Source organism: Nerophis lumbriciformis, linkage group LG39 (genome assembly GCF_033978685.3).
Source record: "Nerophis lumbriciformis linkage group LG39, RoL_Nlum_v2.1, whole genome shotgun sequence".
In the NCBI taxonomy this organism is placed as follows: Eukaryota; Metazoa; Chordata; class Actinopteri; order Syngnathiformes; family Syngnathidae; genus Nerophis; species Nerophis lumbriciformis.
The window spans coordinates 15,418,966-15,442,500 of NC_084586.2; the positions used below are offsets into that span (position 1 = coordinate 15,418,966).

General features: G+C 43.4%; 1 protein-coding gene across 1 annotated transcript in view; it reads left to right on the forward strand.

The window, feature by feature from the left end:
• Window positions 1–800: 800 nt before the first annotated feature.
• LOC133577732 (5-hydroxytryptamine receptor 3A-like) overlaps window positions 801–23,535 on the forward strand; it is a 24,131-nt gene continuing 1,396 nt past the window's right edge. Inside the window, exons 1-9 of the mRNA XM_061931720.1 lie at window positions 801–834; window positions 898–1,058; window positions 1,136–1,180; window positions 6,482–6,591; window positions 12,394–12,563; window positions 12,635–12,795; window positions 17,778–17,988; window positions 21,119–21,268; window positions 21,342–21,424. Coding sequence (XP_061787704.1) covers window positions 801–834; window positions 898–1,058; window positions 1,136–1,180; window positions 6,482–6,591; window positions 12,394–12,563; window positions 12,635–12,795; window positions 17,778–17,988; window positions 21,119–21,268; window positions 21,342–21,424 — 1,125 coding nt within the window. The remainder of the gene's footprint in view (window positions 835–897; window positions 1,059–1,135; window positions 1,181–6,481; window positions 6,592–12,393; window positions 12,564–12,634; window positions 12,796–17,777; window positions 17,989–21,118; window positions 21,269–21,341; window positions 21,425–23,535) is intronic.

Below are 23,535 nucleotides of genomic sequence, written 5' to 3' on the forward strand. Positions count from 1 at the left end.
GTTATAAGGCGCACTGTCAGCTTTTGAGAAAATTTGTGGTTTTTAGGTGCGCCTTATAGTGCGGAAAATACGGTAGTGAAGAAGAATCTTACTTAGATTTCAGTTTTTGCAGTATAGTGTGCAAGTGAGTTCCTGCGTAGTATCTCCAGCCGTGTCCATGTGGTGATATCAATTACGGTACTTTGAGAGGTGAATTCGGACTAAGTAGGACGTCACTGAAGGCCTAGGTGAGAAACGCACGGCCGGCCACTGGGAACAAGTGATTTTTGGAGTGATCCGGATCACTGTTTGGATTCATGTGAGTGCTCTTCTAGTTGCTAATGTGGTTTTCGCAAGTAAGTCGTTATTAAGCATCATGGAATTGCTGCGAGTCGGCCATCGTGGAATAATTACCCGGAGATGACAACGAGTGGTTTCGACTGGGAGCCATGTGCGTCACCACGTCATTAGATTTTGGCGATCGAGTGTCTCTCTAAGTGATGGTTTTTGTTCTAGTGTTACAGGACAAATGTGCACAGCTGCGGCACTTCCGACTGGAAAGAAGACAAACAAAACATATTCTCTTCTCAGACACGTCCATCATCCCCACTCAGGTGTTCCTTCTGGTCATTCTGCCTTTAAAGCAATAAAACCACAATCCGGTCAGCCAAAGTAACGCTTGATGCATTTCCACTTTAGCCTGTTTGTGATGTCATTACGTGTTCTCGATGGGAGGGGCTTCTCGTCTCGGCGTTTTAAGGGTAAGCCCTCACGCGGGGCCACAGTGCCGCTCGCCTCGCGCAGTGACCATGACCATGACCATGACCAACCTGCTCCTTGTCCTCGTCCTCTCAGGTAAGACCGGAATACAAGTCCCCCCTGGTAGATTGGTAGAGCTTGACTGAGTAATTACCGTAGCCGTGGGAGGGTCAGCCCGTGGTCAAGCATGCAGCTACCAGGACATCGTGGACCACCTCAACCTGACCACGGAAGCCTACAAGTTGACCCGGCCCGTTCTGGACCACACCCGGCCCACGTCCGTGGAGCTCACCGTCGTTCTCTACGCCATCCTGGGCGTGGTAGGTTCCGGGTTTCTTGAGGGTAGAATTCATCCTAAAACTTTGCGGCGACCTTTTGGACTGTTGTGTGTTTGCAGAACGAGAAAACGCAAACCTTCATCCCGTTTATCTGGAAGTTCATGGTGAGTGCCGATTGTGGTTTTGTCTTGACGTTTTTCACACAGACCTTGGTTTTCGTACGTCTACCAAAAGGTCCGACCAAAAAAAACCAATCGTACAAAAAAACGAAGCAACTTTTTAAAGAATGTAAATTCAACCAGGAAATGCAATTTTGGTAGAAATTGTGTGTAAATATTGAAAAGCTGAAGTCGAAATCTTACATTAACTCACCATTTGATTGGATAACGATTCTTGGGGTGACAATTTGGGATGGGTCCCGAATCCAGTACGTTTTTGCCACAGACCAAATCCCGCCGGTCATCTATTCATGTACAAACCCCGTTTCCATATGAGTTGGGAAATTGTGTTAGATGTAAATATGAACGTAATACAATGATTTGCAAATCCTTTTCAACCCATATTCAGTTGAATATGCTACAAAGACAACATATTTGATGTTCAAACTCATTTTTTTGCAAATAATAATTAACTTAGAATTTCATGGCTGCAACACGTGCCAAAGTAGTTGGGAAAGGGCATGTTCACCACTGTGTTACATCACCTTTTCTTTTAACAACACTCAATAAACGATTGGGAACTGAGGAAACTAATTGTTGAATCTTTGAAAGTGGAATTCTTTCCCATTCTTGTTTTATGTAGAGCTTCAGTCGTTCAACAGTCCGAGGTCTCCGCTGTCGTATTTTACGCTTCATAATGCGCCACACATTTTCGATGGGAGACAGGTCTGGACTGCAGGCGGGCCAGGAAAGTACCTTCACTCTTTTTTTTTACGAAGCCACGCTGTTGTAACACGTGCTGAATGTGGCTTGGCATTGTCTTGCTGAAATAAGCAGGGGCGTCCATGAAACAGACGGCGCTTAGATGGCAGCATATGTTATTTCAGCATTAATGGTGCCTTCACAGATGTGTAAGTTACCCATGCCTTGGGCACTAATGCACACCCATACCATCACAGATCCCGGCTTTTCAACTTTGCGTCGAAAACTGTCTGGATGGTTCGCTTCCCCTTTGGTCCGGATGACACAATGTCGAATATTTCCAAAAACAATTTGAAATGTGGACTCGTCAGACCACAGAACACTTTTCCACTTTGCATGAGTCCATCTTAGATGATCTCGGGCCCAGAGAAGCCGGCGGCGTTTCTGGGTGTTGTTGATAAATGGCTTCCGCACTTGCACTTACAGATGTAGCGACCAACTGTATTTAGTGACAGTGGTTTTCTGAAGTGTTCCTGATCCCATGTGGTGATATCCTTTAGAGATTGATGTCGGTTTTTGATACAGTGCCGTCTGAGGGATGGAAGGTCACGGTCATTCAATGTTGGTTTCCGGCCATGCCGCTTACGTGGAGTGATTTCCCCAGATTCTCTGAACCTTTTGATGATATTATGGACCGTAGATGTTGAAATCCCTACATTTCTTGCAATTGCACTTTGAGAAACGTTGTTCTTAAACTGTTCAACAAGTTGTGGACAAAGTGGTGTACCTCGCCCCATCCTTTCTTGTGAAAGACTGAGCATTTTTTTGGGAAGCTGTTTTTATACCCAATCATGGTACCCACCTGTTCCCAATTAGCCTGCACACCTGTGGGATGTTCCAAATATGTGTTTGATGAGCATTCCTCAACTTTATCAGTATTTATTGCCACCGTTCCCAACTTCTTTGTCACGTGTTGCTAGGATCAAATTCTAAAGTTTATGATTATTTGCACAAAAAAAAAGTGTTATCAGTTTGAACATCAAATATGTTGTCTTTGTAGCATATTCAACTGAATATGGGTTGAAAAGGATTTGCAAATCATTGTATTCCGTTTATATTTACATCTAACACAATTTCCCAACTCATATGGAAACGGGGTTTGTATAATCTAGGGCAGGGAAACTATTCTCTCGAATGTATGCTGATTTTCACCCAAACAACAATAATAAGGGCGTGCCGTGATGTCACTACCTTTAGCGCCCTCTACGGCTTGAACAAACAGCTTGCCAGCCCAGTTACGTGTTATATGAGGCTTCTGCAGACACACATAAGTGAATGCCAAGCATACTTGGTTAACAGCCATACAGATCACACTGAGGGTGGCGATATAAACAACTTTAACACTCTTACTAATACGCGCCACACTGTGAACTCACACCAAACAACAATGACAAACACATTTCGGGAGAACATCCGCACCGTAACACAACAGAACAAATACCCAGAATCTCATGGGGCAGTATAGCTCGGTTGGTAGAGCGACCATTCCAGCAACTTGAGGGTTGCAGGTTCGATACCCGCTTCCGCCATCCTAGCCGCTGCCGTTGTGTCCTTGGGCAAGACACTTTACCCGCCTGCTCCCAGTGCCACCCACACTGGTTTAAATGTAACTTAGATATTGGGTTTCACTATGTAAAGCGCTTTGAGTCACTAGAGAAAAAGCGCTATATAAATATAATTCACTTCACTTCACATACATCCCTCACTCTTCCGGGCTACTTTATACACCCCCGCTACCACCAAAGCCCGCCACCCCAACCCTGCCCCCCACACATCAACAACACCCCCCACCCCCCGTGCGTAGATTGAGGTGGGCGGGGTTTGGTGGTAGCAGGGTGTGTAATGTAGCCCGGAAGAGTTAGGGCTGCATGGGATTCTGGGTATTTGTTCTGTTGTGTTTATGTTGTGTTACGGTGTGGATGTTCTCCCGAAATGTGTTTGTCATTCTTGTTTGGTGTGGGTTCACAGTGTGGCGGCATGGCGTAGTGGGTAGAGTAACCGTGCCAGAAACCTGAGGGTTGCAGGTTCGCTCCCCGCCTCTTACCATCCAAAAATCGCTGCCGTTGTGTCCTTGGGCGGGACACTTCACCCTTTGCCCCCGGTGCCACTCACACCGGTGAATTGAATGATGAATGATAGGTGGTGGTCGGAGGGGCCGTTGGCGCAAATTGCAGCCACGCTTCCGTCAGTCTACCCCAGGGCAGCTGTGGCTATGAAAGTAGCTTACCACCACCAGGTGTGAATGATTGATGGGTTCTACATGTAAAGCGACTTTGGGTACTTAGAAAAGCGCTATATAAATCCCAGTTATTATTATTATTATTATTAATGTAGCCCGGAAGAGTTAGGGATGCATGGGATTCTGGGTATTTGTTCTGTTGTGTTTATGTTGTGTTACGGTGTGGATGTTCTCCCGAAACGTGTTTGTCATTCTTGTTTGGTGTGGGTTCACAGTGTGGCGCATATTAGTAAGAGTGTTATAGTTGTTTATACGGCCACCGTCAGTGTGATCTGTATGGCTGTTGAACAAGTATGCCTTGCTGTCACTTAGTGTGTGAGCAGACGCCACATACAAAATATGACTGGGCCGGCACGCTGTTTCTTAGGTGAAAAAGCGGACGCGACGACAGGTTGTAGAGGACGCAAAATGCAGTGCCATCACGGCACGCCCTCAATTTTGTCATCCGGGTGAAAATCGGAGAATGTTTGCCCTGGGAGAGGCAGTGAAATCCGGAAGTCTCCCGGAAAAATCGGGAGGGTTGGCAAGAATGCAGCTGAGCCGCATCAGAGTGGTCAAAGAGCCGCATGCGGCTCCGGAGCCGCGGGTTGCCGACCCCTGATCTAGACATACATAATGCCTCAAAACAAGTTAATTAAATTTAAACAAAAAACAGCAGACGAGCTCTCGTCCAGTTTTGTGCTTTGTAGTGTGGATGTGGGCTTGTAGATCGCTGGCCCCTTTATTTGCCACGGATATAAACCTTCCTGCTTTGCACACAGTGCATTGTGCTCTCCACGTGTCACGGCCAGGACCAAAACACACATACTTTTCCCACAAATCATCCGTGAAGTTGCATTTACGTTTCGGCTTCTATCTTGTGTCCTGTCTGTCTCTCGACTGTCTCGCTCTCTCGCTCTCTGCCTCTGCCCCTCCCTCAAGAATGTTGCTGCGTGTGCACACTAGAGATGCGCGGATAGGCAATTATTTCATCCGCAACCGCATCAGAAAGTCGTCAACCATCCGCAATCCACCCGATCTAACATTTGATCAGAACCGCATCCGCCCGCCATCCGCCCGCACCCGCCCGTTGTTATATATCTAATATAGACGATGCAAGGCATTAGTGAGGTTATAAAGCTTTTGCCTGTTAAAGAAAGGAGACTGATCCAATGCAGCACAGACATTCGCGTGCCACGCTGTCACGACCCAGACGCACACCAGTGTGCAATCATATGGGAGCCGTGCTGAGCGCACCTCCAAGCGCGTCTCGCTGCCGGCCGACGGCCGGGTATATGGACCCGACGCTCCAGCGCCATCCATTTTCAGGGCTAGTTGATTCGGCAGGTGGGTTGTTACACACTCCTTAGCGGGTTCCGACTTCCATGGCCACCGTCCTAGCTGCTGTCTATATCAACCAGGGTGAGCCCCACCCCTTTCGTGAGCGCACTGCGCGCGGAGTGACCCCTGTTACGCGCCCCCGGCAACAGGGGTGGCGGGCAGGTAAGCTGCGCGGGCGGAGCGCGCGGAGTGACCCCTGTTACGAGCCCCCGGCCACGGGGGTGGCGGGCAGGTAAGCTGCTTACCTGCTGCGCGTGCCGCCGGCCGCGGCGAAGGCGGACGAGGAGGGGTGTCGGTGCGGTGGGCGCGGTGGTGACCCTGGACGTGCGTCGGGCCCTTCTCGCGGATCGCCTCAGCTACGGCTCCCGGTGGGGCCCTCTCGGGGGAAGGGGCCTCGGTCCCGGACCCCGGCGAGGCGTCCCTTCTCCGCTCCGTAAAAGTGTCCATCTCTTTTTTTTTTTTTCTTCTGTTGTGGCATATGCTGCAGGTGCCTGCTCGTTTTTCGTATGTGGGTAACAACATTTAACTATGTATATATATTTCCGAATTGGTTTAACTGCCACCCGCCTGAATCTATTTAAAATCTAATTTTTTTTAATTTCAATCGCCCGACCCGACCCGACCCGACCCGCTGATAAAATCTAATTTTTTTAAATTTCATTCGCCCGATCTGCGGATAATTCGCGGACTCCGCGGTTGTGCCCGCAAACCGCGCATCTCTAGTGCACACCTTCACAGTTTGTTTTGTTTTCAACCCCTTCTTAACCCTGGATGAACATAGAAAATACACCTAACCCTAACTCAAAATACCGGACATTTGAGGCATTTAAGAAACTCCGCCCCGTAAAAGAGGACATGTCCGGGGAAAAGAGGACGTATGGTCAGTCTATTTTATACAATACCCAGGACCAAAAAATAGCCCCTGGCTTAGGAGAACAATGGAGTGTTGTTGTTGTTGTGCATTTGAATGTGTGGTCAACTTACAGGTTTGGAACAATGACCACATCTTCTGGGACCCGGCTCAGTTTTGCGGAATCACGGATTTTACAATTCCCCAAGGCTTGCTGTGGAAACCGGACATCTTCATCGAGGAAATGTGAGTCTAAAGTGCACACAAAAGGCTCAGTGTTATACGAGACCCGATAAATGTAAGCAGAGGCTAACGTTAGCCGTTAATGTTGCTAATTCCGGGTTACCGAGTCCACATAGCTTTATTTTTTTCATTTCTCAGTAATAGACTAAAGAATAATTCACATTTTTATACTGTTGAGAAAAATTGTAAAACATACCGTAGCTGCTGTTACAGTCGCAACTTAGCATTTACGCTAATGTAGAATTTGTTTATTTATGAAAACAAATTAATTCAACAAAAACTTGATTTATTCCCTTTCAGTATGTTGCATCTGACCAGTCTTCCTCTCAGGGGATTAAAGTCACTGGTCCAATCCCAAGTTCTTTCAGATGACATATACGTTGAGTAAGAAGGACCATCAAGACAGAATAGGAATATTATCAAGTTTTACTAAAGCTTTAGGAGACGAGTCCTACAGTCCGTTAATAGCGGCATCTAGAAGCGGTCTGAAAGCCAAACGGAAAGAGACAACTTAATGAATTTCGAAAACAGCCCCCACCCTGCCCAGAAAGGAATACAGCCTCATTGTTCTAATACTGATAAGGTAAAAAGGCAGTATGCTATACTCCCACATTCCAACTCCTTCAAGGTAAAGCACAGAGTTTACTTGCGGGCATAAGATACAAAGCAAAAAGAGTACACATATTAGCTGCTTCAAACATGACTATGAATAAAGAAAGAACTCTTAAAAATATATGCATTCTCCACAAGTACTATATTAATTAATAGTAGACATTTATTTATACGACTGAGCAATAATAGTGGACACACTTGCAATACGTTTTACTGTAGCTACTGTTGTGGTGGTCACTTAGCATTGATGCTAATACAAGCATCTGTTTAGTCATAAAATCAGGCAGAAGTTAACAAGCTTTATTTACTCATCCTCAGTCCGTATTAAGTAATAATTAACACGTGTAAAGTGTTTTACCGTAGCTACTGTTATCGCGGCAACTTAGCATTCATGCTAATGTAGAATCTGTTTAGTTATAAAAGCAAATTAAGTCTCAAAAGCTTTATTTATTCCTTCTCAGTTCCATATCCAACAATAATTAGCACGTTTATACTACTGAGAGCAATAAACGCGGACATACTTGCAAGACATTTTAGTGTAGCTGCTGTTATGGTAGCAACTTAGCATGTATGCTAACGTCGAATCTGTTTAGTGATTTTAAATGAAAGTACCAATGATGTTTAGTCATAATAGCAATAGTCTAAAAAGCTTTATTCACTTCTTCTCAGTACAACATTAAAGAATATTTAACATGTTTATACTACTGAGCCTTAAAAGTGGACGGATGTATAAAATGTTTCACTGTAGCTAATGTTATGGTAGCAACGTAGCATTTTTGCTCATGTAGGATCTTTTTAGTCATGAAAGCAAGTGAAGACTAAAAAAGCTTGATTTATTCCAAAAGCGCATTGTCATACTTGCCAACCCTCCCGAATTTCCCGGGAGACTCCCGAAATTCAGCGCCTCTCCCGAAAACCTCCCGGGACAAATATTCTCCCGAAAATCTCCCGATTTTCAGCAGGAGCTGGAGGCCACGCCCCCTCCAGCTCCATGCGGACCTGAGTGAGGACAGCCTTTTTTCATGAAGGGAGGACAACAGGGTGACAAGAACTAAATCATCCAGACTAGAGATAAATTGTATTATTATGTTTATTTTACCTAAAAATAAATATATTAATTAATTAAATTTAAAAAAAAACTAAATACATTTTTACTATATTTTGCTAAAGACATCAAAATTAATTGTATTTTTATTTGTATTTTTTCGTGACTCCTTATTACATCCAGCCATAGAATTATACATTAAAATAAACATATTTGAAATAATAGATTTTAAATGATCATAATAATTCATTTAAAATGACCATATTTAATTATTAAAATAATTGCTTGTTTATCAACAACTTTAGCATTTTATTTATTACATTTTGAAACTCTCAGAAGCCAAGTTATGTTATATTCCTTAATATTTATCTATGCAAGTTTGAGGTATCAATGATCTAAACACAGTTTGTTTGCATATTTTCAGGATGTAGATATCTATCTATCTATCTATCTATATATATATATATATATATATATATATATATATATATATATATATATATTAGAGATGCGCGGATAGGCAATTATTTCATCCGCAACCGCATCACAAAAGTCGTCAACCATCCGCCATCCACCCGAACTAACATTTAATCAAAACCGCACCCGCCCGCCATCCGCCACCCTTCCGTTGTTATATATCTAATATAGACGATGCAAGGCATTAGTGAGGTTATAAAGCTTTTGCCTGTTAAAGAAAGGAGACTGATCCAATGCAGCAGAGACATTCAATGCGTGCCACGCTGTCACGGCCCAGACGCACACCAGTGCGCAATCATCTGGGAGCCGCGCTGAGCGCACCTCCAAGCGCGCTCGCGCCACTCAAACTGCTGCAGGCAGCTGCGTTCTATCTTGTTTTAACATCCTGTGGCACTCTTCTGGGATCACGGCGGACGAAACTGCTCATGCTCAGGGTGTTTGTGGAGGTTCGGGGTTTTGCACAAATGTGATGCACCATGTTAGATGTCCCGGTTTTGTGACTGTCGTAGACATAAACAGCGTCGCAGCTCTTGCAAATCACGTAGCCAGCATTACTATCATCCTGATTTACAACCTCATAAAAACGAGTCCACGCTGAACTTTTCTGGCCTTTTTTTCCCTGGTCTTTACTATTCCCTTTTTTAGTTTGTCGCGTACCACGTTTGCTGCCGGCGTTGCCATCTCTTTTTTTTTTCTTCTTCTGTTGTGGCATATGCTGCAGGTGCCTGCTCGTTTTTCGTATGTGGGTAACAACATTTAACTATGTATATATATTTCCGAATTGGTTTAACTGCCACCCGCCTGAATCTATTTAAAATCTAATTTTTTTTTATTTCAACCGCCTTGACCCGACCCGCGGATAAAATCTAATTTTTTTTTTATTTCAACCGCCCGACCCGCGGATAATCCGCGGTTGTGTCCGCAAACCGCGCATCTCTAATATATATATATATATGTATGAAATACTTGACTTGGTGAATTCTAGCTGTCAATATACTCCTCCCCTCTTAACCACGCCCCCAACCACGCCCTCACCCCCCACCTCCCGAAATCAGAGGTCTCAAGGTTGGCAAGTATGCGCATTGGTGAGGTCACACACTGACGTTGGTGGAGAAGGCCTGGCTCTCAGTCTCCGTTCTAATTCATCCCAAAGGTGTTCTATCGGGTTCAGGTCAGGACTCTGTGCAGGCCAGTCAAGTTCATCCACACCAGACTCTGTCATGTCGGAAGAGGGAAGGGGCCCGCTCCAAACTGTTCCCACAAGGTTGGGAGCGTGGAATTGTCCAAAATGTTTTTGGTATTCTAGAGCATTCAAAGTTCCTTTCACTGGATCTAAGGGGCCAAGCCCAGCTACTGAAAAACAACCCCACACCATAATTCTCATACTTTTGGCAATATAGCGCAGTCTTTTTCAACCACTGTGCCGCGGCACACTAGTGTGCCGTGAGATATTGTCTGGTGTGCCGTGGGAAATTATGCAACTTCACCTAATTGGTCCCAAAAATATTTTTTTCACATCCATAATTATAATCTGCAAATAATGTGCCGTTGCTTAGTGTCTGTGCTGTGTAGAGCTCGGCAGGGTAAACCACGTAATACTCCATGTCAGTAGGTGGTGTCATGACTTGGTCCTGGGGTAGGTTTGTTCTCCCGAGGTGCAAAAGATTTGGACCATACGTGGCGTGAAGGGGAATACATGATTTATTTAAACACTATAACTACAAAAAAAAGATCAATCAAAAGGTGCGCACAGGGGCGGAGGTACAAAACTAGACTATAAACACAGAACTTGCACATTGGCAGAAACTATGAACAATTAAACAAAACACTAACTGTGGCTTAATAAACAAAAACTTACTTGGCAGGGAACCGGCATGAAAAAAGAGCAGCAAGGATCATAAGCGTGTGGAGAGTGTGCAGAAGCATAAATGCGGGGATGTCACCAGAAAGACAAACTGAAAACATTGAACTTAAATACTACAGACATGATTAACGAAAACAGGTGCGTGACTCAAAACGTGAAACAGGTGCGTGACGTGACAGGTGAAAACTAATGGGTTGCTATGGTGATAAACAAGAGTGCACAATGAGTCCAAACGTGGAACAGGTGAAATTAAAGCTGCAAGCAGCGTTGGTCGGGCCCGCGTATTTGGCAGGTGCTAGTCCTAAGTGTCCCAATACTTTTGTCTACTTGTAGTCTGAAGTGTCCCAAGACTTTTGTCTAGTGTACCTACCTTGTCTGCATTGTGTGGGCACGTTGGTGCTTCCTGCTTTTGAGCAGCCATCTTAAAAAACCCGCAGCGCAGCAGCATCAGCGCAGCGGGTCTTAGAAGGGTCATAAAATCAAAACCAGAGCAGTTATAAAAAAACGGCTTCTGTTGTTGTAATCACAAGGGTTCAATGTCTCTCCTGTGTTAGTTTGAAGGCGAAACGACAAACGCGCTCAGAGGAGTTCGTTTTTGAAGGAAGGTGACCGGTTTTTCCAAAAATGTTGTTTTGAAGGGGGAATAGCAAACTTCCTGTTGATTTTTGCTGAGGGTTGTCAATTTATGAAATGTAGGTCTAAGTGAGACCTACATCTCTCTCCGACCTTCCCAGTGGGAGTTACAGGCAGTTTTGTCAGATTTTTCATCCGAGGAGCATTTTTTTGTGCGTTTTATTAAAAAATTGCTGTAGAGCCCAATTTTTAGATTTGGGGTTAGGTTTTTTCATTAGATCACAGTTTTAGCCAGTCCTGATGTGTGTGTTGCGTTCGGTGAGTTTTGAAGCATGTTAAGGGGGTCAAATTACAGCTCAAAGATGCAAAAGTGACTGTTTTTAGTACTTTTTTGTCTTGAAGGGGGAATTGCCAACTTCCTGTTGATTTTAGCCCGAGGATGTACAATTATGAGAACTAGGTCTAAGTCAGACCTACATAGAGGTTTTTGTTTCATGTCTCTCCGACCTTCCTAGTGGTAGTTACAGGCAGTCTAGTTTTTTTTTTTCCTAGGGGGCGCTAGAGCGCAATTTTTATTTTTGGGGTTAGGTTTTTTTATCAAAAGGCAATTTTCGCAGTTCCTGACGTGTGCGTCAAATATGGTGAGTTTTGAAGCATGTTAAGTGGGTCAAATTGCAGCTCAAAGAGGCGGCCGGTATAATAATAATAATAAAACCTTAGAATAACAATAGGTCCTTATGTCCCATTGCATAAGGACTCCCAGGGAGTCCTTTTGCAATGGGCCATGCGGGCCCTAACTAATGGGTAATCATGGAAACAAGACAAGGGAGTGAAAAGCCAGAAACTAAAGAGTCCAATAACTAAACAAAACATGACTAAGACAAAACATGATTACACAGACATGACAGGTGGCAGCTGGTAATTAATTGCTTTGTAAAAGTCAGAATGTGTCGGGTGAAACGAGGATGGTTTGTTGTGATCACAATATGCAGGTAAAAACATATATATTTTGCTTAAACCAAAAATGAACATAAGGAAAAGGCAATGAAGCATACGAATGGCTATGCAAAACACAAGTAAAACTGAACTGGCTACCAAGTAAACAGAACCAGAATGCTGGACGACAGCAAAAACTTACGGCGTCCACAAAGTACATCCATCCGTACATGACAATCAACAATGTCCACACAAATAAGGATAGCAACAACTTAAATAGCCTTGTGTGGTTTGTCAGGACGGAGAAGGACGACTCCCCGCCCAACCCGTACATCATCCTACGCCACAACGGGAGCGCCAGCTTCGAGCAGGACATGCGGGTGGTGAGCACGTGCAAACTGGACGTGCACAAGTTCCCCTTCGACACGCAGCAGTGCAACATGACATTCGGCTCCATGGCTCACGACTGTAAGCCTCATAACCGCTCGGTGTCGGACCACCAACCTCTCATTCCTGACTCGTTCTCTCCCTTGTCGCAGCCTATCAGATGAGAATCATACCCGTCTTCAACTCGTCACGGGCGACCGAGTCCACCAAAGAGAATCTGCAATCTCAGGGAGAGTGGGAGTTCCTGCATTTGTCCGTCAGCAACAATAACTTCAGCCATGATGGGCGCCTGTGGGACCAGCTGGTGTTCACTGTAGGACTCATTCCTCCTTTTTACTTCTTTATTCTAAATTCCAACTTACAAACCCCAAAGGCAGTGAAGTTGTCACGTTGTGTAAATGCTAAATAAAAACAGAATATTGCAAATCCTTTTCAACTTATATTCAATTGAATAGACTGCAAAGACAAGTTACTGGAAAACGTTATTTTTTGCAAATATTAGCTCATTTTAGTATTTGATGCCTGCAACATGTTTCCAAAAAGCTGGCACCAGTGGCAAAAAAGACTGAGAAAGTTGAGGAATGCTCATCAAACACTTATTTGGAACATCCCACAGGTGAACAGGCTAATTGGGAACAGGTGGGTGCCATGATTGGGTATATAAGCAGCTTCCATGAAATGCTCAGTCATTCACAAACAAGGATGGGGCGAGGGTCGCCACTTTGTCAACACATGGGTGAGCAAATTGTTTAAGAACAACATTTCTCAACCAGCTATTGCAAAGAATTTAGGGATTTCACCATCTGCGCTCCGTAATATCATCAAAAGGTTCAGAGAATCTGGAGAAATCACTGCATGTAAGCCGGTGGTTCTCAAACTTTTTTGTCATCCCCCACTTTGGACAAGGGGGAGTTTTCAAGCCCCACTTGCCCCCATCGCCCCAACAGAGCGCTAATGCCAAGCTTTAACATTTTCAAATTTATTGAACATCAAGTTGTATACATTCGAACTCAATAACATAAAATAACATTAAGTTCAATAATAAATAAAATAACTGTGCAGCTGTGGTATAACTTGCATCAAGTTCAATAATAAATAAAATAACTTCCATCAAGTTCAATAATAAATAAAACAAAAGTGTTATAACTTGCATCAAGTTCAATAATAAATCAAAAAAAGTGTTATAACTTGCATCAAGTTCAATAATAAATAAAATAACTTCCATCAAGTTCAATAATAAATAAAACAAAAGTGTTATAACTTGCATCAAGTTCAATAATAAATCAAAAAAAGTGTTATAACTTGCATCACGTTCAAAAATAAATAAATAAAACTGTTATAACTTGCATCAAGTTCAATAATAAATCAAAAAAAGTGTTATAACTTGCATCACGTTCAATAATAAATCAAAAAAAGTGTTATAACTTGCATCAAGTTCAATAATAAATCAAATAAAAGTGTTATAACTTGCATCAAGTTCAATAATAAATCAAAAAAGTGTTATAACTTGCATCAAGTTCAATAATAAATCAAAAAAGTGTTATAACTTGCATCAGGCTCAATAATAAATCAAAAAGTGTTATAACTTGCATCACGTTCAATAATAAATAAAACAAAAGTGTTATAACTTGCATCAAGTTCAATAATAAATCAAAAAAAGTGTTATAACTTGCATCAAGTTCAATAATAAATAAAACAAAAGTGTTATAACTTGCATCAAGTTCAATAATAAATAAAACAAAAGTGTTATAACTTGTATCAAGTTCAATAATAAATCAAAAAAAGTGTTATAACTTGCATCAAGTTCAATAATAAATCAAATAACTTGCATCAAGTTCAATAATAAATACAATAAAAGTGCCACTTTGCAATCTTTGCAACAACAAAAAAAGGAGGAGCTATGCATTTGGCAAGACAGGGCAAGTGACAGCACTTTTCCCCGGGAGAGCCACCTTGCTTCACTGTGAAACAGCACGGCTGTATGATCAGCTCCCATTTCCTCACACAGTGCAGAGAACAGTCGCGCTTTCAGTGGTCGTGGTATGATCAAATTTACCGCGCTCACAACATGTTAAAACCTCATTGAGTTCGGGGCTGAGCTGCCTTGACGCGAGTGCTTCCCGGTGAATGACACAGTGTGTGCCCGTCACATTTTTGTTTCTCTGCAGGCGCTGGCTCTGGGTTGACGACCTTTGAGGTGCGAGTCACAAATGTATATATTTGTGTAATTGTGGTCCACACATTAGCCTGCTACCCATCCGCGCGAAAGTTTGTTCCGCTTAGCCCCGCCCCCATTAGTTACTGTTGCTATGTCTGTCAAACTTTCGCTCGTACCGAGAAATATAAAGCCTACAGTAAAAATAAGTACCGGTAATTTCCATTTATTTATATAGCGGATTTCACAGACAGAATCACAAAGTGATTTACAGTGTGTATAGAAAATGAAAGCATAGTAAAAAAAATAATCTAAGAATATAATAATTAAAAAAAAATTTTTTAAGTGAAATTTCCTCCCGTTCCTCGCGCCCCACCTGTCATGTCTCTATTCCCCACCAGTGGGGCGCGCCCCACACTTTGAGAAACGCTGATGTAAGCGATGATATTACGGACTTTCGATCACTCAGGTGGTACCATATCAAAAACCGACATCGGCGTGTAAAGGATATCACCGCATGGGCTCAGGAACACTTCAGAAAACAACTACAGTTGGTCGCTACATCTGTAAGTGCAAGTTACAACTCTACTATGCAAAGCCATTTATCAACAACACCCAGAAACGCCGCCGGCTTCGCTGGGCCCGAGCTCATCTAAGATGGACTGATGCAAAGGGGAAAAGGGTTCTGTGGTCTGACGAGTCCACATTTCAAATTGTTTTTTTGGAAACTGTGGTCCTCCGGACCAAAGAGGAAAAGAACCATCCGGATTGTTCTAGGCCAGGGGTCGGCAACCCAAAATGTTGAAAGAGCCAAATTGGACCAAAAATACAAAAACAAATCTGTCTGGAGCCGCAAAAAATTAAAAGCCATATTACATACAGATGATACAGATAGTGTGTCATGAGATATAAATTGAATTAAGATGACTTAAAGGAAACTAAATGAGCTCAAATATAGCTACAAATGAGGCATAATTATGCAATATGTACATATAGCTAGCCTAAATAGCATGTTAGCATCGATTAGCTTGCAGTCATGCAGTGACCAAATATGTCTGGTTAGCACTCCACACAAGTCAATAACATCAACAAAACTCACCTTTGTGGATTCAGGCACAACGATAAAAGTGCGGTGGACAAAATGAGACGGAAAAAAAAGTGGCATAAAACACGTCCTAGAAAGTCGGAGAAAGTTATACATGTAAACAAACTACGGTGAGTTCAAGGACCGCCAAAATTAGTAGGACAAAACGGCGCTCGCCAAATACTCGAATCGGTGAAGCATGTTTAATATAAACAGTGTGCTTTATAACACTTAGGGAGGTGTGTGTCATGTTTGTCCTCCTACAGAAACCATATTAAAACAAAAAATAGATTTTTTTACCCTCATCTTTTTCCATTTTTTATACATTTTTAAAAAAGCTCCAGAGAGCCACTAGGGCGGCGCCAAAGAGCTGCATGCGGCTCTAGAGCCGCGGGTTGCCGACCCCTGCCACAGGTGAACAGGCTAATTGGGAACAGGTGGGTGCCATGATTGGGTATAAAAGCAGCTTCCACAAAATGCTCGGTCATTCACAAACAAGGATGGGGCGAGGGTCACCACTTTGTCAACAAATGCGTGAGCAAATTGCCCAACAGGTTAAGAACAACATTTCTCAACCAGCTATTGCAAGGAATTTAGGGATTTCACCATCTGCGCTCCGTAATATCATCAAAAGGTTCAGAGAATCTGGAGAAATCACTGCACCTAAGCGATGATATTACGGACTTTCGATCCCTCAGGTGGTACCATATCAAAAACCGACATCGGCGTGTAAAGGATATCACCGCATGGACTCAGGAACACTTCAGAAAACAACTGTCAGTAACTACAGTTCGTCGCTACATCTGTAAGCGCAAGTTACAACTCTACTATGCAAAGCCATTTATCAACAACACCCAGAAACGCTGCCGGCTTCGCTGGGCCCGAGCTCATCTAAGATGGACTGATGCAAAGGGGAAAAGGGTTCTGTGGTCTGACGAGTCCACATTTCAAATTGTTTTTTGGAAACTGTGGACGTCGTGTCCTCCGGACCAAAGAGGAAAAGAACCATCCAGATTGTTCTAGGCGCAAAGTGTAAAAGCCAGGATCTGTGATGGTATGGGGGTGTATTAGTGCCCAAGGCATGGGTAACTTACACATCTGTGAAGGCACCATTAATGCTGAAAGGTACATACAGGTTTTGGAGCAACATATGTTGCCATCCAAGCAACGTTATCATGGACGCCCCTGCTTATTTCAGCAAGACAATGCCATGCCACGTGTTACATCAACGTGGCTTCATAGTAAAAGAGTGCGGGTACTAGACTGGCCTGCCTGTAGTCCAGACCTGTCTCCCATTGAAAATGTGTGGCGCATTATGAAGCCTAAAATACCACAACGGAGACCCCCGGACTGTTGAACAACTTAAGCTGTACATCAAGCAAGAATGGGAAAGAATTCCACCTGAAAAGCTTCAAAAATGTGTCTCCTCAGTCAGTACCCAAACGTTTACTGAGTGTTGTTAAAAGGAAAGACCATGTAACACAGTGGTAAAAATGCTTTTTTGCAATGTGTTGCTGCCATTAAATTCTAAGTTAATGATTATTTGCAAAAACAAAATGCAGTTTCTCAGTGTGAACATTAGTGGCAGGCGAGAATCCTACCACTGAACCACCAATGCACTTAAGGTGCAAAAGGGCAATGAATTGGCCGATCAGACAAAGCAACGCAGACACACTAACAATATAGCGGCACAGTAATGCGGAGGCAAAATCATTAATTAAAGGACAATTTTAGAAAGAATGTTAAGTACACTGAGACATGAGTACAACAGGAAGGCACTTATATGCAATACAGAACACAGTAGGAGCGGGAAGAACTGTAAGGGGGAGCACAAAAGAGGAAGGAATCATATCACCAGACTGAATAAGACATTGCACCTCATAAGCAAACACCAAACAGGATGATGTGACAGCGTCAATAAGTGGAACATTCATTGTGGGAAATATTGTAGAGAAAGGAGAATTCTAAGAGAGGAAGTGAGAAGACATGGACAGAACTCAGCAAAAAAAATATGGTGATAAAACTTAACACTGAACGTCGCTCTTGTCCCCCCAAGTTCGTCATCAAGAGGCGCCCCCTCCTGCACGTCATCAACTTCCTGCTGCCAATCCTCTTCTTCCTGTGCCTGGACCTGGCCTCCTACTTCATCCCGGACCACCGCGGCGAGAAGTTGAGCTTCAAGGTGACCGTGCTGCTCGCCATCTCCGTGCTGCTGCTCATCCTCAACGACATCCTGCCCTCCATGTCCAACAAGACACCGCTGATAGGTACGCCGCGAGCTGAAACTTAGGGAACTTTGTGGAAGAACAACTGTTGCCAGAATTTTAATGGAAAAAGAAGACCCTGCGGGCGGTGTTGGAACCATTGGATGGAGTCTGCAACTCTCAACCTATCTGATTACTTCACCCGAGAACTACTTGTTTGCACACTACCTACTCAGTGGCCTAGTGGTTAGAGTGTCCACCCTGAGATCCATAGGTTGAGAGTTCAAACCCCGGCCGAGTCATACCAAAGACTATAAAAATGGGAGCCATTACCTCCCTGCTTGGCACTCAGCATCTAAGGTTGGAATTGGGGGTTAAATCACCAAAAATTGTTCACGGGCGTGGCCACCGCTGCTGCTCACTGCTCCCCTCACCTCCCAGGGGGTGATCAAAAGTTAATAATAATAGATTTATTTGTAAAAAGCACTTTATTTTGAGAAAACAACCTCAAAGTGCTACAGTGTATTAAAACAATAAAAGATAAAAAGATAATAAAATAAAAATAAATAACAACTAGAACAGCCTAATAGCTAGAACTAGTACGCCTATATCAAAAAAAAAAAGAAAGACTTTTTAAAAAAAAAAATTTTTAAAGAAGGGTTTTTAAGCCTTTTTTTAAAAACATCCACAGTCTGTGGTGCCCTCAGGTGGTCAGGGAGAGCGTTCCACAGACTGGGAGCGGTGGAGCAGAAAGCGCGGTCTCCCATTGGGTGATGGGTCAAATGCAGGGAATAATTTCGCCACACCTCGTGTGTGTGTGACAATCATTGGCACTTTCACTTTTAACTTTAACATGCAAAAACTCCACCTCCTCCATGTTAGCTAAAGGCTAACTCAAACCCCAACCATCAACCTATAACCATAATTGCTATATCTAACAATAACCCTCAACCTATAACCCTAACCCAAACCTAACCATTGACCTATAACCCATCCATCCAACCATCCATTTTCTACCGCTTATTCCCTAACCGCTAAATCTAACCCTAACCCAAACCTCTAACTCAAACCCTAACCATCAACCTATAACCTTAACCGCTAAATCTGACCCTAGCCCTCAACCTATAACCTCAACCCCAACCCTAACCATCAACCTATCCCATACTTGCCAACCTTGAGACCTCCGATTTCGGGAGGTGTGTGTGTGTGTGTGTGGGGGGGGGGGGGGGGGGGGCGTGGTTAAAAGGGGAGGAGTATATTTACAGCTAGAATTCACCAAGTCAAGTATTTAATTTATATATATACAGTATATAAGAAATACTTGACTTTCAGTGAATTCTAGCTGTATATATATATATATATATATATATTAGAGATGCGCGGTTTGCGGACACAACCGCGGAGTCCGCGGATTATCCGCGGGTCGGGCGGTTGAAATAAAAAAAAATTTGATTTTATCCGCGGGTCGGGTCGGGCGGTTGAAATAAAAAAAAATTTGATTTTGAATAGATTCAGGCGGGTGGCAGTTAAACCAATTCGGAAATATATATACATAGTTAAATGTTGTTACCCACATACGAAAAACGAGCAGGCACCTGCAGCATATGCCACAACAGAAGAAGAAAAAAAAAAGAGATGGCAACGTGGTACGCGACAAACTAAAAAAGGGAATACTAAAGACCAGGGGAAAAAAAGGCCAGAAAAGTTCAGCGTGGACTCGTTTTTATGAGGTTGTAAATCAGGATGATAGTAATGCTGGCTACGTGATTTGCAAGAGCTGCGACGCTGTTTATGTCTACGACAGTCACAAAACCGGGACATCTAACATGGTGCATCACATTTGTGCAAAACCCCGAACCTCCACAAACACCCTGAGCATGAGCAGTTTCGTCTGCCGTGATCCCAGAAGAGTGCCACAGGATGTTAAAACAAGATAGAACGCAGCTGCCTGCAGCAGTTTGAGTGGCGCGAGAGCGCTTGGAGGTGCGCTCAGCGCGGCTCCCAGATGATTGCGCACTGGTGTGCGTCTGGGCCGTGACAGCGTGGCACGCATTGAATGTCTCTGCTGAATTGGATCAGTCTCCTTTCTTTAACAGGCAAAAGCTTTATAACCTCACTAATGCCTTGCATCGTCTATATTAGATATATAACAACGGGCGGGTGGCGGATGGCGGGCGGGTGCGGTTTTGATTAAATGTTAGTTCGGGTGGATGCGGATGGTTGACGACTTTTGTGATGCGGTTGCGGATGAAATAATTGCCTATCCGCGCATCTCTAATATATATATATATATATATATATATATATATATATATATATATATATATATATATATATATATAAATAAGAGAAATACTTGAATTTCAGTGTTCATTTATTTACACATACACACACACATAACACTCATCTACTCATTGTTGAGTTAAGGGTTGAATTGTCCATCCTTGTTCTATTCTCTGTCACTATTTTTCTAACCATGCTGAACACCCATTCTGCTTCGTCTCCTTGTTGTGTGCGCAGTTGTGCACTGCACTCTCTAAAATCCCTAGATGTTATTGTCACATATGCATGTACAGTAGATGGCAGTATTGTCCTGTTTAAGAGTGTCACAACATTGCTGTTTACGGCAGACGAACTGCTTTGCGGTAGACGAAAACGTGACTGCTGTTGTTGTGTGTTGTTACTGCGCTGGGAGGACGTTAATGAAACTGCCTAACAATAAACCCACATAAGAAACCAAGAACTCGCCCTCGATCATTCTACAGTTATAACGTGATTGGGCAGGTATGCTGTTTATATTGTGGGAAAGCGGACGTGAAAACAGGCTGTCGACACGTCACTCAGGTCCGCATGAATTTCGGGAGATTTTCGGGAGAAAATTTGTCCCGGGAGGTTTTCGGGAGAGGCGCTGAATTTCGGGAGTCTCCCGGAAAATCCGGGAGGGTTGGCAAGTAAGCCCTATAACCCAAACTCAACCCTAACCATCAACCTGTGGCCCTAACCAACTCAAACCCTAATCCTCAACCTATAAATCCAACCCCTTACTCAAATCCTAACCGTCAACCTATAACCTCAACCCTACTCAAACCCTAACCACCAACCTGCAACCCCCACCTCTACCTCCACCCCTTCTTTACTCTCCACATTTCCGTCCGTCTGTGCTACGATCATGTATGATTCTGTGTCCTCTAAGCCACCTACTGCATCGTCATCTTCGCCATGATGCTGCTCAGCCTGCTGGAAACCATCCTGGTGACCCACCTGATGGAGGGGGACGCCTTGGAGAAGCTGGCTCGGTGCACGGACAAAGCGGAGAGGATTCCGCCGGATGGAAACATGACCGGTAAGACGCCTGACGGTCAAGTTTGAACTAGAGCGACTTGATCCCGTCACTCTAACCGGTTTGACCTTTTCAGAAGAGAGACAAGAGGTGGGATCTTTGAGCACGTGCACGTCCGGCAGCGAGAAACCACAGGAGATGCTGCCCGTCCTCCAGGAGGTAAAGCATCCATCGGTTTGAGAGCGGATGACTAGGTCCCGATTGGCACGGGGGCATTTTTACCACTGTGTTACATGGCCTTTCCTTTTAAGCACACTCTCAAGTGGAATTCTTTCCCATTCTTGCTTGATGTACCGCTTAAGTTGTTCAACAGTCCGGGGGTCTCCGTGGCTTGGCATCGTCTTGCTGAAATAAGCAGGGGCGTCCATGATAACGTTGCTCGGATGGCAACATATGTTGCTCCAAAACCTGTATGTACCTTTCAGCATTAACTTAAGGCTTAGTGACCACATGCGTGGACAGCACATTTTAGCTCTTATTGCCAAAATTGTGTACACTACTGAATTGGGGTCTTATGGCCACTTATGTGGACACTTATACTGCCATCTGGTGGTGTCAGAAGAGTATAACGAATTTTGGGGGGAAAAAAGTGTAAAAATAAGAATTAGCATGTCACTAAACATGAAGTACACGTTTGTGTACTTATGGACTAAGTACATGATATCGAAAGATGATTCTTAGTTTTTATTCTAAATAGGGTCCAATAAGCCCAAATAGCAAAGAGAAATAAAAAAAAACATGTAAACAAACAGCTTAGGCCTTAAGAGGTTTTTAATTAATGGTGCCTTCATAGATGTGTAAGTTACCCATGCCTTGGGCACTAATACACTGCCATACCATCACACATGCTGGCTTTTCAACTACCTATAACAGTCCGGATGGTTCTTTTCCTCTTTGGTCCGGAGGACACGACGTCCACAGTTTCCAAAATCAATTTATAATGTGGACTCGTCAGACCACAGAACACTTTTCCACTTTGTATCAGTCCATCTTAGATGAGCTTGGGCCCAGCCAAGCCGGCGGCGTTTCTGGGTGCTGTTGATAAATGGCTTTGGCTTTGCATAGTAGAGTGTTAACTTGCACTTACAGATGTAGCGACCGACTGTAGTTACTGACAGTGGGTTTCTGAAGTGTTCCTGAGCCCATGTGGTGATATCCTTTACACACTGATGTCGCTTTTTGATGCAGTACCGCCTGAGGGATCGAAGGTCTGTAACATCATCGCTTACGTGCAGTGATTTCTCCATATTTTCTGAACCCTTTGATGATATTACGAACCGTAGATGGTGAAATCCCTAAATTCCTTGCAGTAGCTGGTTGAGAAATGTTGTTCTTAAACTGTTTGACAATTTGCTCACGCATTTGTTGACAAAGTGGTGACCCTCGCCCCGTCCTTGTTTGTGAATGACTGAGCATTTCATGGAAGCTGCTTTTATACCCAATCATGGCACCCACCTGCTCCCAATTAGGTAGAATAGAATAGAATAGAAAGTACTTTATTGATCCCTGGGGGAAATTCAGCACCACAGTTCGCTCACAATAGACAGTAATAACAATACATAATATAATATATATAATATATCACTGACGTGCAGTCACTAGAGGCAGGTGAGGCGGGGCCTCACCTGCCATCATGGAAAGAAAGAAAATGTAAAAAGAAAAAAAATGTATTAAATTGTTATATGCATCCAGTTATTATACTATAAAGTTATTTTCCATTTAACTTCACCAGTTTTAGATTATTTTTATTCAAAATCGCTGAATTTTCACATTTGCCGTTCAAATACTGAGAAGAGACGGTGCGGTGAACAGCAGCCAGTTGAGGCACGTCACTCAGTGCCTCAACATGGACGGACTCGGCTAACTGCTGGCCTGCTGTGCAGTGAGACCGTATTGCTATATGAATTATATTATACATTTTCATAGTTTAGTTAGCTGAGGTATATAATGTACAGTGTATTTGGTCAACAACTGTATGTGTGTAACGTATTTCTTGTGCTGAGCGATCATAAAACGGCTGCAAAAGACGCACTGGCTGAGGCTCCAGTAATCCCGCCTCCTGCACCCCCGCCGTAGAATTGTTATATCAACTAAAGCCCACACTTAAACTTTCCACGTGCAAGATTGAATCTATTTAAAAAAAGTTATTTCATAAGAAGCCAAAAAGTGCAAAAAACAATAATGTTCGTGTTGGAGGAGTTGTGAATGACTGCAGGGCCACAACATTAGGTAAACCTGCAGACTGCAGGTGTACCTAATTCACAACTCCT